At 32.9% G+C, this 16271-nt stretch overlaps 2 protein-coding genes across 2 annotated transcripts; one reads left to right on the top strand and one right to left on the bottom strand.

Annotated features, from left to right (window-relative positions):
• Positions 1–1629: 1629 nt before the first annotated feature.
• LOC148608235 (uncharacterized) lies at positions 1630–3615 on the bottom strand. The gene has a single exon (XM_088543582.1). The coding sequence runs from the start codon at positions 3613–3615 to the stop codon at positions 1630–1632; it is 1986 nt and encodes a 661-aa protein (XP_088399708.1).
• Positions 3616–5919: 2304 nt separating this feature from the next.
• On the top strand, positions 5920–12213 carry LOC148608234 (cytochrome P450 1A1-like). Its single transcript, XM_088545464.1, has 2 exons — positions 5920–7472; positions 9378–12213. Exons 1-2 carry the CDS (start codon positions 5980–5982, stop codon positions 9400–9402), a joined length of 1518 nt encoding a protein of 505 aa, XP_088401590.1. The 5' UTR covers positions 5920–5979; the 3' UTR covers positions 9403–12213.
• Positions 12214–16271: the final 4058 nt, after the last annotated feature.

Genomic DNA, 16271 nt, shown 5'->3' with positions numbered 1-16271 from the left:
TGCACACTTTGCATTTGCTAACATTCGAACAGCGTGTTAATCCGCTTAAAACCGTTATCTGGCATAGGGCATCAACTTAAAATCATCATCACTTTTTGTCTTCTTTAGATGATTGAAAAATTCTGCACTGTAAATAAAACTCTTTTTATCATTGGTAAATTCAGATAAATGTTCAGTTATTATGCTGTATAAAATTAAATTTTGAAATACAATGATATAGGAAAATTAGTGTAGTTTAATGAAACATAAGTACAAACTTATCACTCAATCACGAAAGTAACAAATTGACAGACAAAATACAAAATTATTTCATCTAAATAAAACATTTTACAGAATCAAAACTAGACATAAAATAGTAAACTTATTATATATATATACATATATATATTCTTTATTCCAGAAGCAATACAGCCTATAGGACTACAACATGGATAATAATACAATACTATACAATTAAATTAAAATAAAATGCGGAGCATGACAAACATATTACATATTTAAGAATTTCTTATCTTTTCAGCTAAAAATAAGTATTTTCCAAGGTTATTTAACTCTTTTATATTATTAACAGAGAATAACTGCATCAATTTATAACAAGATGGGCGTCTATAATAATAAGGTTTGATATATTTTGTACGTATATCAGTATACTTTGAACTTTCCAAAACAAAATGATACTCATCTTCAAAACAATTTAGTTGACACATTCTACATATCCTTGCATTTCTATCGATATTATAATATCTTCCAACTTCATTAGCTAGACTATGTGCGTTTATTCTATATTTGGTTATAACATACTTATATCTGTAGTAAATTGGTCTATCAAGATAAAATTGTAAATTGAATCTATCATAAATATATCTATAAAAACGACATTTTGGTGAAGTGTCAAAAAAAGCAGTAGCTTGACATATAAATTCATCCACAAGGCGTTGCCTGAATAAAGCAATAAAAACCTTTTCCATAGTTACGTTTTGTGCTAACCATACATCATTAAAACCATATTTACACAATAGCTCTCTTATTCTACATGATCAGTTCATCTTATGATTTGGCTTTCCATAACTGGAAGCTAACATTTCATTATAACAACCTTTCAACACACAATTTTCTGTTTTTAAAAGTTTATCCAATATTTCATCATTTTACAGTATCTACTTATATATAGAGGGACTCTGCCCAATTCAAAATATACCATATAATTCGTAGTACTTTTCTTTACGTTTAAAACTCTTTTCAAATAATGCAAATGGAGTGTTTCTATATCTAAAGCTTTGTGATTACCCCATACCTCACTACCGTAATTCAGAATAGGTGTTACATATGTATCAAATAAGGACAACATTGTCTCTGTGTTGAAATAGTCATCGTGTACCTTGCTGAATAAATGATAAACAGCTTTCTGTCCTTGATCAGACAATAATTTTTGACTTTCAGTAAAATTACCATTATATTTCAACATAATTCCAAGATATACAAATTCATCACAGATTTCAATAGGTTTTCTATCTAAGAACCATTTTTCTTCAGTCTTGACAATACCTCGATGTCTAAATACAACAATTTTAGTCTTTAATAAATTAACATACAAGTTGTATTGGTTTGAACATGTATTAATGACATCAATCATTTTTGCAACTCTTCTTTACTTTCGCTAAAAATCACTGTATCATCAGCATACATTAGTAGATATAGACTAAGAGCTTGCAACTCGTATGGAATACAATCTTGTTTTATCAATTCTATTTCAATATCGTTTACATACAGTGCATATAAAAAAGGTGATAAAGACTCCCCTTGCATTAAGCCAACATTACACTCAAAGAATTCGGAAAAAGTACCGTTATGTTTAGCACATGACTTCAATTTTGCATACATGGATTTGATTAAATCTAACAATTTACCAGTTATACCTGATCTAGATAATTTGAGCCATAATTTTGAATGGTTAACACTATCAAAGGCTTTTTTGTAGTCAATGAAACAACAATACAACCTTTTTTTGTTTCTTAAAGATTTAGATACGATGGAATGTAGAGCAAATATTGCGTCGTGGGTACCATACCCCGGTCTAAATCCAAACTGCACATCAGTGAGTACACTATGTTCTTCACTCCACTTAGTAAGTCTTGCATTTATTATAGAAGTAAACAGTTTACCTAAGTTTGACACCAGCGATATGCCTCTGTAATTTCCCGGGTCATTAGCATCACCCTTCTTAAAAATAGATACTATTGCACATTTTACCCAAAGTTCAGGAAAATGTCTAGTTTCAAGAATAGCGTTAAATAGTTTACACAAAACTGGTAATATTACGGGTTTACTATTTAAAATGTATTCATTCAAAATATTATCTACACCTGGAGTTTTATTTGTATTCAATCTTTTCACACTCTCTTCTAATTCCTTACTGGTGAAAGGCATGTCCAATTCATCATAAATACATGTATTATCAGTGTTACCGCTTTCAGGATTATCTTCATCACTTAAAGTCATCAGTTTTTTAAAATGTTTCACAAACTGATCTGTTGATAAATCGTTATAAATACGCTTCTTCCGTTTTTTAAATTTACCGTAGAATCGTTTTGGGTTGATCTTCTTCATCTTTCGAAACATATCACCTTGTCCGTTTTTATAACGTCGTTTTAATTTATTCTCAATAGTCTTATATTTTTGTTTTTCTAAATTCAATTTAAGTCTGTTTTCATTTGAACGATTTGCGTTGAATCTTTTCAGTGCACTTTTATAGTTTATATAGAGTTCTTTACACTCGTCTGTTATCCACGGTTTATCACGTTTCATATTACATGATGAGTTAGCGTTAGCACAGTTATCACATTTAACAGTACGCCATTCGTTTGGTTTTGTAAATTTTTCAAAAACATCACATAAGAGTTCAGTCATATTCGATACAGCGTCATCGATTTTATCAGGATCAGGAGATATACTTTGACACAGTTCATCAAACTTGTGAGCATTTGCCAAAAGATCATGGTTTATTTCCTCCCTCGACTCGTCATTCCATCGTATCGTATCATAATTTATCGTTTTACATGAACACTTTGGTTTAGGAACGAAAATTTTCAATTTCAAATCTACCAAAAGCGGAGCATGACAAGAAAAGGTATTAAAATCTCCAACAATAAAGTTGTCTACAATAGAAAATGCATTATTAGATAATAACATATAATCAATAATACTACATCCATTTTTGTTTTGAAATGTATACTTTGAACTTTGATCTCCAAATCGTCCGTTACATATTCTTAATCCAGTAGATACACACAAATCTAATACACGGCGACCGAATGTATTGGGTGGTTTAAGGTCCTCTGTTGTTCTATCATTTAAAGGTTCATCATTATCGTAATCAATTAGATCTTCGATCCTATTAACTATATCTATATTCAGATTGTCCTGCACAATAAAGTCCGGCTTGTTACCAACTCGTCCGTTTAAATCACCGATAACGGCTATGTTCTCTAGGGCTGAATAATGTTCAATCTGTTCTTTTAAAGCGTCGAAAACGTCTATTTTGTATTTCGTATAATAAATGTTTTTGTCAGGAGGCATATAAATTGCACAAAAGTATAAATCTTTACCATCATACATTACATTTTGATCAATTCTAAACCATATCATGCAATCAACACAGCAATTTTCGAATTTTAAATATGGATTTAACCATTTTTTATAGAATACAATAACACCACCTCCGTTGCACTTTTGTCTGGCCACGTATTTCTTTTCATAACCATCTATATCAAATTCTTTAGGACATTTAACCCAGCATTCATTAAAACATACTATATCATTATTGCGCAATATATCTGTGAATTCCACACTAGCGAGTTTTTTAACCAGGCCCTTCGAAATATTCCATGAACAAATTTTAATCTTTGAATTATAGATTTCACTTTGGTCACCCTCCGCAACTTCCTATCCCTCCCATAACTTTCCTTCCACGAACAACTTGTCGTCCACAAGATACGCCTTAATTTTTTCCCGTCGCTTCTGAAACAATATAGGAAGAAGTTTTTTCCTTTTTTCTAGAACCTCGGGTGGATATTGCGGACTGATCCCAAGTTAAGAACCTTTTAAACGATTTGACACTTTCCTAACTAAGTCTCTATCAGTTAATGAATAGAATTTCACGACAATTGGCCTGGGCCTTTCTGCATTCGTTTTCTTCTTCCCTAGTCGGAAGGCACTTTCGATGCGTAACTCGTTTCTCGCTTTTTTAATCTTTAGCATATTTTCGTAAAAATCGAGAATTTGCTCAACACAGTTTTCATCGTTTTTTTCCTTTTGAATTCGATTTTCGGTTTGTGGTCTTTCTGCTTGTGTGTTACCTATCTCCGTGGCATCTCTCTTCTCCTCGCTCTCGTTCGTGTCCATACCGTCGCTCGTCATCGGTTTTTCGACTATACCGAAAAAAAGTAAATTGTTCTTAAAATGTTGCATTTCAACGTCGACAAGTCTATCTTTGACATACTCAACATCTTTATTCATGCATTTGTTTGATTCTATTGCCTTCGTTAGATTATCTAGTTTACTTTTGATCGATTTTTGCTCATCATGGACATTTGACAAAAACTGGGCGCTCTCTTCTAGAGTACGTATTCTGTCCTTACATTGAGTCAACTCTTTATCAACGTTTTTGAATTTCGTGTCTACACTATTTATACGTTGCTCTATTGAATCGAGTTTTGTCAGTTTATTTTCGACCCCTTTCAATCTATCATTCATCTCTAAAAGTAATATTTCGATCCCGAGCGATATTAGTGGTCGAGGGGGAGGCGGCGGGGGAGTGCTTGGAAATTGTTGAAACTGTGGATACGGTTGATATGAAACATTCGATTGTATGGGCGAACTTGTACACTGAAAACCTGAATTCATGGTGTATTGATCGTAATGTGGACGGTTTTCACCGTTTACACAGGCTAATGCTTCACTAATTGTCTTCGATAAAAGTACCTTATCGTTTTCTTGACACTTTCCTTTGTTTCCTTTATTTGTTTTAGCCGGTGGTTTTTGTTGATCTGAACTCGAGCTCCCGCTTGTAATGTTTCCTCTGTCGTTATGTATCTTCTTCTTCCGCTTTTTGGTCATCACTTCATATAAATATTAATCCATAACAATGTCTTTCACTATAAATTATTTACAATTTTCGCGATATTTTTTTCTCTGTTTAAATTTTACTGCCATTTTAATCGCGCATGCCCAGTATTAAGTTTTGAATATTGGGATGATTGAATATTGGGATGATTAAATATTGGGATGATTGAATATTGGGATGATTGTCCTTTACTTATTATGTTGTTTATTTGCCAACCAATTTGACACTTAATGAGATGCAAATTAGTGAATATGACATCATTATTGAGATTGACGTTCTCTCCTATTTTTACTCAAAATTATTATATTTGATTTTTCTCAGGAAAAGACCAACTACGAATGTTGACGGTAAAGTTAGTTTTGCCTCCAGTGTAAACACATGTTATACGCATTGCAGACATATATAATCGATTAATGTTTATATAGCCAATATAGACTGTTAGCGCCGATGTTGTCAGCTTAACATGGTGCTATTTATTTTTTTCCCATACTTCCTAGTACTGCTGTGAATGAATGCTTGTCTGATACATATTTATCAATATTTTTTTTCATACTTTTTCGGATATTTTGTCTATTTTATTACTTATGACTCTTACCTATACATAATACACCTTTTGGCCCAGTCCTTACGCTGAGTTATGTATTTGTAATCTCTATCTAGAAAAAAATAAAGAACTGATGAATTTAATAGTAATACTATATTTAAAGATGTCTCCTGTTTGTATACGAAAAGGGCCATTCAAATATTTAAATAGCATTTTATACAATCAGTTGATCTCACGTGTTTTTAAATGTGGTCATTATCACCGACTATTTCATTTTACCTTTATTTATAAAGACGGACTACACACACCGCCAATGTTATCAGTGATTGTAACGTCGTCGTCGGAGTCTACGCTCTGTCTTATAGTGTTTTTGCTATCTCTTCTAGTTATATATCTCTTCCGATGGAGTTATCGAAAACTGTCTCCGCCCGGACCTTGGGGATTGCCCATTCTTGGACATTTACCGCTACTCGGAAAAAATCCTGCCAAAACACTGATGGAATATTCAAAAGTTTATGGAGATGTCTTTAAAATCAGAATGGGAAGTTGGCCTACCATAGTATTGAACAGTAAAGATGCAATACACGAGGCATTATTAGGTAATTCCGAAATATTTTCAGATCGACCAGAGTTTTTCTCTGCAAAAACTCTTGATAGCAAAATGAAAAGTTTAGCATTCGGAAGCTACACTCCAAGATGGCGTTTACATAGAAAAGTAGCAGTCCATGTTTTACGAGAGCATGCATCTCCAAAAAACACAACAGCTATTAACTTGATAGAGAAAGAATTGGGGAATCTGTTAACATCATTCATAGAACGGAAGGGGAGCTCTTTCAATCCAAATGACGACATTTTTCAAGCTATCGGGTGCATCATTTTCCAGCTTTGTTTTGGAGACGTCAGAAACTGTAGAGAAGATGAACAATTTCTTGAGTTCATTAGAAGTACAAAGGATTTCGTTGAGACAGCGGGTGCGGGGAATCCTCTGGATGTAATGCCTTGGCTACGTTTTGTAATGCCATGGAAAGCAAGACAGTTAGAACACAATGTTAATTTAAACAAGATGATTGTGTCCTCTGAAATTCAGAAGCATGCGCAAACATTTGATAAATATAACCAGAGAGACGTTACTGATGGACTTAATGCAGCCGCGGAACATTACAGTAGTTCGTCCCACAATAACCATGGTATCACATCAGAAGATATATTGTCAACATTGCAAGATTTCATTGGGGCTGGGTTTGAGACGGTTTCAACAACACTTGAATGGATTCTTCTATATCTAGCTTTTTACAAAGATGTGCAAAGACTGGTTCAAAAGGAAATCGATACTGCTTTAGGTACCCGGAAACCAACTTTCGAAGACCGCAAAAATTTGCCATACACCGAAGCAACGATTCTCGAAGTGATGCGACTGGCAAACGTTGTACCTATGGCCCTTCCACATGCAACCACAAAAGATGTTGTTTTTCGTGACTTTGAAATAGAAAAAGGAACTGTTGTTTTATGTAATAATTATGCGGTAGCAAGAGATGAGCGAATATGGAAAAATCCAGGAAAGTTTTGTCCAAATAGATTTCTTGATAAAAACAACGGATTGATCCGTGAGAAAATCGAAAATGTGTTAACATTTGGTTTAGGCCGACGAAGGTGTCCTGGTGAAGTCTTAGCCAAAATGGAACTTTTTCTATTTGTCACAAGCATTTTCCAGCGGTTTAATGTTAGTCTTAGTTCTGATGCTAATTTTGATTGTATTTTCGGCCTGACATGCAAACCGTTACCATACGAGATAAACATTGAAAACAGGTAGTAGATATAACCTTTTCTTACCCAATCATATATCTATACCTTTTCTCCAGATATGACATTACTATACGCTTATAAATTAAGGCAATAATGAATCTAGCAGATTTAGTCAATTATACGTATAGTTTTTACTTATCTTCTTGTAGATAAAGGTTCAACATCAGATCAATGGTCCAACTTTGTATATTCAAGATATTTTTTGTTATTTTACAGGATATATAGGTTTGCATTAAAACCCCGCCACGAAAATAAAGGTCGTCCTTTAGTGATCACTCTGCCCGTCCATCCGTTACAAGCTCATTTCCGGGCTGTAACTTTTTTTTGTCTTTCTACATAGGATTTTGATATTTGATATGTGGGCAGATCACCCGAAGACAATGTTTCGCGTATCATTGATAGTGGCTTTTAACCTTGAAATTTGACAATGTCAAAGTCCTGTTTTTTTTTTGGTGTCCGGAAAATATTTTACTACATACTTCTTTCTCAACTGGTAAAAAGGTTCATTGAATAAAAGTGTCACATTAAAACTGTTATTTCTGAAGTGGTAATATTTTTCAATATGTCTGCATTACCAAGGCGTGGCCCACAGAAATGGATTTGACAATATAGTTTGTTTAACGTTGTTTTCAGCTTTTTCAGCAAAAGAATCAAAAACTAGAAAACTATCCCAAATGCTCACTTCATCTATTATTCTCACATACTTATCTGTTCACGGAGGTAGACCTAGGGTAATGGACATTACTCTTGAAATCAGTGATGTGTTTGTATCATATTCAATTTCAATAAAGCATTTCAAGCTTTCATTTGAATCAGCATGAAATCAGTCCATGTTACTTTGATGCTTACATGCGATTGCTGTAAAATGTGAATAGAAACATTCCAATGATTTGTAAGAGTTGTGTCCTTTACCCTAGGTCTACCTCCTTAAATGCACCTATAGACTGTTAAAATGATTTAGAAAAAGAAAGAGGATACACAATGACAATATGTAAAAAAATTTTTGCAAACGTTCCATTCAATTTCATTTAGTTGTGAAGAATGAGTCAGTAATGGGTACATCCCACGCAAGGTAATGATAAACTCCTTATTTGCTACAAATATTAAAATCTTAAATAGAAGTTGCATATATTCCATACTATATAAAGATTCTGTGGAGTTCATTCACTGGTGTAGGAGGAATGACAAAGTTCATGTTTTGCTGTGGAACTTCCTTATTGATTTGAAATATAGTGCCCACAGACTCTTTTTAATTACCCTTGAACTTATTTCGGTATGTGAATAAGATTAAAACTCCGCCAAAAGGCCAGACAGAAATATAAAAGCGATATCATACTACAATAAAAAAACCAAATACTGAGAAAGGATATTATGTAATAATGTCTAAAGTATCATGCTTGATTTTAATATGTTAACAATGTAATGATAAAGAAATGACCTTTCATGCTGAAATTAGTAACCATATTATTGACATGAATATATGTTTACAAATACAAAGAGAATGGATATGGTATATATTTCAAAGGGACAACAACCGCATCGGAATGAAAATTGTCAGCTCAAAAAATTAAATTACATTTTATTTTGAACAAAAGATTAAGGTCAGCAAACACATGAACATTTGACTATGACAAATATTTAAATCATTTATTTACATTTTAAGTTAACAAATCACAAATTAAAAAAACCTCTTTAAAAATATACCCCCCCTCCCCCTCCCCCCAAAAAAAGGAAATAAACGTAGTCAAAACCATCCTGATCATACTAAGTGGGATTAATGAAATTCAAGATAGATTAATTTTTGTTTGAAGAGTTGATTTGCTCATATCATCTTTTTACAGTAATAAAAGACATAACAGATAATTATATTTTAATTTTTTATTTCTATCATTTATATTAATTAAATAGGCACGGGAAGGGGAGGTGCCAATGAATTGACTAGTAAATCTACATGTCCAAACCTTCGAGGTAAGAATAACAATTGCTGTCGAATATACCGACTTTTACAATTGGTGTACCGGTGGTGTACCGTTGGTTGGATAACAATGAGGTAAAACTGTTAACAATGCCGATCACTGAATTGTCATCAGGAGGATATTGGAAGCATACATATACACGACACACCAATTGTTTCCAGAGTTGCTTCCCATTTCGAGTTCCGGTTTAATCTCCTTAAGACGGGAATTGCCATCTTCATTTGTTCACAGAAGCATGTACCATTGAAATGACTTTTATTTGGACATCTACATTTTACATCCAGCATAATTGATGGTTTCCGGTCCAAATCGTACGAGATGTCATAATACCACGGACAAATGGCTCTTTCGTGGTTTAACTTTGATACCATTGTCGTATTAATGTCATTGCATATTTTCTCTCCTAAATAGTGTATATCATAAGATGATTTTATAAACCTTTTATTCGACTTAAAGCAATGATTTCTTGTATTTTGTTGGTTAAATATGTGCGACAGGTCCGTTGTCATTTGTGTACTATCATGAAAGTCTTCAATAGTATTACGAATCTTCCTGCAACTGTGTTGTCTGGTTGTCTCAACGACTACGACAAGTAGAGACATTAAAATGGTTTTAATAATGCACGCTTCAGATGGACCCATGATTTGATGAAGAATATATCAAAATTGAGTGAAAGTTTAGTGACCATGCCTTTTTATAATCAAACCATCAATGATAAGAGTTTCCGTATATTTTTGTGAAATATTTACGTATATTAAGTGGTTAGAAAAGTTTTATATTGATTAACCATTGATTGTTAGAATTTTGAATATTTTCAAAAATAAAACAATATCCGATATTGAATTTCACAACAACGGCATAGAAAGTCTGCATCAGAAACAGAAATTTACAATTACATACACGTTTACATTTCGGAAGTCTAATATTGCCAAACGGGTACTGACATTGTGTTATAACTGACTATTGTATAATTACAGGTAGACACATGTTTCCGTCTATTTTTTGATAGGTATAATCGCTGTCGTAAATTATTTGCTTTGCATCAAAACATTAAATTTGAATTTAAATAGAACGGTTAATTTAACATCAAGTGAAAATAAATGTCTAAAAAGAACTTTCCTATTCATTCATTAAACAATGTCTTCCGGGTAATTTTACTTTTTTATTTTATTTCCTTTACAGGTGTAAAATTTATTCAATTAAATAAAATTTATATTCAATAAAGAAAGTTCAAAGGAAGGGGCTATTTCTCAATCAAACTGTAAGTCTGAAGTCGTGACAAGAAAATTAATTTCTTTTCTTCTAAACGGACATGCATTCTTGGTAAGGTAAAATATGAATTCAAAGACAGAGACAGAATTGAATCTTATGTTGCGTACCAACGTTACTATTGACGTACTAGTATTCAACCACTTGTGGACGCCATGGATGAAACCAACAGGGACATCTTAGATATTTTGTCTACTGTGACGCACATTTTATTGATTTTGAGCATTAAGTATTGGACTAGTCTGCAGTTTTTAAGTATCTAGCCAACAGCGACATATCACGGAAAGTCATATGAAGTGCATTAAGTAGGAGATTTTCAAAAGTATCAAATATATGGTCTAAAAGTGGTACTTTCTGTAGCATAACAGAGACAAAACCTCTGAATCGTATTAAGTTGAGTTGTATTGCTCCAGTATTGAATTTTCACGGCCGTCCCGAATATAAGATTTCAATATCGTATAAAATATTGGATTTTCATCGGTGCATTAGTCAGATGTAACACGGGGGCATTCTTACCAGTAGACTTATTTGGTTTTACATCTGAAAATTTGGTGCAAATACTAAATACTGATATACTTTTGCCATTCTAATAAGAAGCCCTGGTTTAATGCTGTTGTGTTAGTAAAAGGTAGAATTCTAATTTAAGTGACGAAGAAAATATGTTCTAGACATTGAACAAAAGGATATTAAATATGCCAAATGGATTTCTTCCTTTTGATTCAAAACTGTCACTTTTGTACAGTAAAGCTTTTTGAAATGGCTAGACAAAACAGTTGAAGGATGAAGGTTACTATACTTTAGTCATTGTTAAAGTTTTGAAGCCCAAACACGCTTACGTCCGACTTTACAGTAAAATGCCAAAAATTATTTTCTAAAAACTTGCACCATATCTTATGTAGTACGTGGGCTGAGATAACCCCCGTGTACCTCCCTTATACCTCTTATTTATGAATCTTTTCGCTAAAAAATAAACTGAAGCATTTGTTTGTTTTTTTTTGTTGTTTTTTGTTTTTTGTTTTTTGGTTTTTTTTTGACTACTTTTTAAATCTGGTTGAGACAAAAAAATAATTTTTTAAGTTTTTTTGATTCCACGAACTTCTTCTTTCTACAATCCGAAGAAAACTGACATATGTATGTATCATCATGTAGCCCAATTTTAATAAAAAGGGGAATTTTCGGACATTCATTTTTCCTTCAATTTCACCTATAATCGGCATTTTTTTTTTTAAAATACCGTACTTCAAATGAGCTTTTGTATATTTAAATACAATTATGTAGTGTCTTAGCTTTGTAATGAGCCCAAGAAATAAACATTTGAACTTTTTCAAGCCCAATTAGGTGAAAACTTGCCATCCCACCCATGAAAAGAATACCTCAACATGAACCCAAATGTTATTTATTAGAAAAAAAAATTGCCAATTATATAGGTGAAAAGGAAGGAAAAATGAATGTCACAAAACCCCCCCCTTTTTTTTTTTTTTTTTTTTTTTTATTAAAAACGCATTTTTGTCACATTGAATCTGAAAAATACGCGCCTGAAATGACAAGATATGTTGAATACTTCGATCATTAAAACAATAGTACCCAACATGTCTATTGTATACCGTTTATCTGCCAAAAATTAACATTTTAGTTCATGTTGAGGCATCTTTTTTCATGGGTAGGGGTGGCTATTTTTCACACAATTTGACTTTGAAAAGATCAAATATTTATTACATGGACTCGTTTTGAAGCTAAGACACTATATTAATGTACCGTATCATACAAAAGCTTGTTTTAACTATGGTTATTTGAAAAAGACAATATCGGGTGATATAGAAGAAAATTCTGAAATTCTGAAAATTTCCCTTTTTCTAATTTTATAGTAATTGTCACCCAAAAAGGGAAATCTAATCGCTTTAATTGATCATATATGTCAGGAACATCATTATCTTAATTACAAATGCCTACAATATGAGATCTATAATGTCAGTATGCTGGGAATGAGAATTTTGTTCGATACTGAGATCAGTTTTCTAGGGGTAGGGGTAATATTTTTCACCTTATTTGAATATCCTTTCTTGCAAAGTAGGTTTTCGTAGTTCATTTATGTAGAAAATTCAATTATCCATTGAATGATACCAAATATGAGACATTTCAGTTCAGTAATAACTCGGAGTCGAGTTATATGACTTTTGACCTAAAGATCGAAAATCTCATTTTTTGGCATTTTTTGATAAATTCTTTCAACGAAAATCGCCAATAATCATCAAATTAACCTCAGAAGTATGAATTGTGATAGTGTTAAACAGAAAATACCATATTAGCTATCTTTTACTAAAGCATTAATACCTTAGGTGTTTTGACATTGAAAAATATGTCAATTTAAGCGATTTTTCGTCGGGGTAGGAGTACATTTTTTTATTTTTCCGCAAACCCTAAGTGTTACCCCAACTATCTTGGTACTTGTAAAGCTGAGACATTGGGCTACATGATGATACCTAAATTTGTTTAGTTTGTTCTCACATGCTATCCCAGAAAAGCTTAGACGCTCAAACCATTGGGTAAAAATATCTTTCTGACTCAGTGGGGTACAAATGAAGAAGAATTCAAGAATTTTAGGAGACAAATTGATTCGGTAATGGGAGGTATAAAGGTACCTGATAATTACCATGAATGTGATGAGTGGGGGTTCCCGGTGAACCCTCCCATCCCATGGACTAATGGTGTTAGACAACAGTAATATTGATACTATATTATCTGATGTCTTCAAATGAAAGGTTTGTTATTTCAGCTATTTTATGTCGTTTGTTGTGTGTGTCTATTTTCTTTGTCTTTCTGTCATTGCCCTTAGATTGTGTTCTTCGTCTGGTCGTTGTCCCTTGATTACGTTCCTTGTCTGATCGTTGTTCCTGGATTGTGTTCTTGTCTAGTCATTGTCCATGGATTATGTCCTTTGTCTGGTCGTTGTCTCTGGATTGTGTTCTTTTTTCGGCTTTTGTCCCTGATTTTGTTCTTTGTCTGGTCGTTAACCCTGGCTTTTGTTCTTTGTCTGGTCATTGCCCCTAGATTGTGTTCTCTGCCCAATCGATGTCCATGGATTGTGTTCTTTATCTGGTCATTGTCCCTGGAATGTGTTCTCTGTCTGGTCGTTGTCCCTTGATTGTGTTCTTTGTCTGGTCGTTGTCTCTGGTTTGTGTTCTTTTTTCGGCTGTTTTCCCTGATTGTGTTCTTTGTCTGGTCGTTAACCGTGGATTTTGTTCTTTGTCTGGTCGTCTTACGATTGTTCTCCGTCTGTCGTTGTTCCTGGATTTTGTTCTTCTTCTGGTCGTCGTTGACTTAAGATAATTTTCTCTGTCCAATTGTTGTCCCTGGAGTGAGTTCTTTGTCCGGTCGTTATCCCGTGATTTTTTTAAATTAAGGTTTTAATACCGGTTTACTTGATTTCCCTTGAAAAGTATACGAACAGTTAAGCATATACTAAAACTTTAAATAAAATATGTATTGATTAGGCAATGGAAAAAAAACAACTAAGAACAAACGACGGGGAATAGTGCCCATAACATAAATGCTGGCAAACTTTTGTTTTCGCTGATTACATCGCGCTCTTATCTCATCGTCATCGAGACATACACTTTAAAGCCAATCAGCCTTAAAGTCAATATCTCAAAAACTAAGCTAATGAAAGAAAGCACCAGAACAGATGATCCAATTTTACTGCAAGGTGCTACGAAAGAAGAAGCAAAAAGTGTTCATTTAAAAACCAATATTGACAAAGGTGGAGACTCCAAGGTATATATACAATCTGTTTATTTTAAACATATTTTATTTGCGTAATTATGCAAAAGGGATTAGACAAAAGTTAGACAAACTTATTAAGTCTTCTCCCATATACAGTGTGTAACAATACATATTGAAATCTGTAACCCCTGAACTACATGTCCATATCCTGTCCTTCGTCATATCTGAAAGTCAGCAACAAACAAAATCATAATTTTTAAAAGGAATGTTCTTGGAGTCCTCCTCGATGGTGCGTAAAGACAGCCATCGCCACCGAGCTGAACATTTTGAGTTGCATTACCATGAACATCCAGTGGAAAAAAAGATGTATATTAAAGGAGATATGTCGGAGATCAGTAGTAAAACATATTGCAGAAAGAAAATTGGACTAAGTCCAAATTGGAGATAGTCTTATGTGCAAACCAGAACGAAAACTGATAAGTAAGTGAAACAAAATGGATTAATTTGCTTCCAAGTCAATTTTGTCACGTGAAACTAAAACTTCACGTAGCTACTCATGAGAGTATCGTACATTTATAGAAAGAACTTCTTTTTTTAGAATCAGTGTGTGTTTTTTTTCTGCCTAACGCTATATATGCATGATAGCTTTGTATAGAAACATTGGTAAATAAGATCCCACAGGACTAAAATTAGCTTGTCCTGTGGAACTGTGGTGCGCACGATTGAAAAACAGAAAGTTTGTGTATTTTTACAAAACGAATTATCACTATAATTTTTTTTTATTAGTTAATGAACTTTTAGACAATGTCTTTCGAATTTGAATAGCTGATTATCTTGTCATAATTTACCCTATTATTGACCGCGATTCAAAATTGAAAGAAAGATAGTGTTCAAAAGATCACACAGGTATCCTGTTGTAATGAAGTAACAAAAAATGGCAAAATGTGTGACAGACTTGTATCAATAAAGCTATTTTAATCACCCAGTAGCGTAACTAGATTTGTATTGAAATTAGCTTCAGCATTAGGTCTAGAAAGTCGGTGAGGAACTTCTAACATTCTATTCATCTTTAAATCAATATTGATTAATGATCCTGTCATGTTGAATATTGCAAAACAAGAAATAAAGCTAGAAAGACTGTATAAACAGGCTTTATCAAGCTGTTGTAGATGACAGCAACCAGTTCAAAGTACAACAATTATGTAACCACTACTTATCTAAGTACTAGCATATGAACATATCAAAGTTTCTTCAGGAAGAAAAGGTGTAACGATGGCGATACAATTTGCTATTGATTTAAATAATTCAATTTTAATAAATAATATTTTTAAAAAGTCATTGAAGTTTTTACTCATAAGAAAAATTGTTAAAGTCATCCGTGTTTTTTTTTAATTATTTGAAAACAATTGCTCAAATGTAAGTTATCAACAATTTTGTAAATCAAATATTTTGTTAGTGGTTTAATCTAGCATTCGTTGATAAACAGTTTGCTATTCAAATACGTCGATTATTTTATAACATTGAAGACAGTTTAAATGTTTTTTAATTGATTTATAATGGGTTTCAACACTAGGAAGTAAATATGAGCTAAGATGATCAAATTGGAAGCATCAGCTTGGTACAAAATATAATCTACCTTTAATTCAAGTTGCTCACCTGAGTCAAGCAACTTACAGAGATGGCTGTCATATGTTGTGTAATACAATATGGTACTCTTAAGCACTTAATACAAATGTACATAGCTACCACTTATATAAGTTTTTGCCAATATCTGGAATGGTATAAACAGGATTCAAGTAGATCATTAGCAGCATTAGAACTAAATACAGTTGAAAAG

Source organism: Perna viridis, chromosome 9 (genome assembly GCF_037379345.1).
Source record: "Perna viridis isolate PV_CMFRI_1.1 ecotype Kerala chromosome 9, ASM3737934v1, whole genome shotgun sequence".
Lineage (NCBI taxonomy): Eukaryota > Metazoa > Mollusca > Bivalvia > Mytilida > Mytilidae > Perna > Perna viridis.
The sequence above is the reverse complement of the archived record's forward strand: the minus strand, read 5'-3'. Positions and strand labels throughout refer to the sequence as shown.

What these genes read in the sequence shown, in the direction of transcription:
- LOC148608235 (XM_088543582.1), bottom strand. Translation starts at nt 3,615, where the DNA reads ATGTATGATGGTAAAGATTTATACTTTTGTGCAATTTATATGCCTCCT.
- LOC148608234 (XM_088545464.1), top strand. Translation starts at nt 5,980, where the DNA reads ATGTTATCAGTGATTGTAACGTCGTCGTCGGAGTCTACGCTCTGTCTT. An exon ending in GAGATAAACATTGAAAACAG is followed by an intron (nt 7,473 to 9,377) that starts GTAGTAGATATA and finishes TTAATTAAATAG; the next exon opens with GCACGGGAAGGGGAGGTGCC.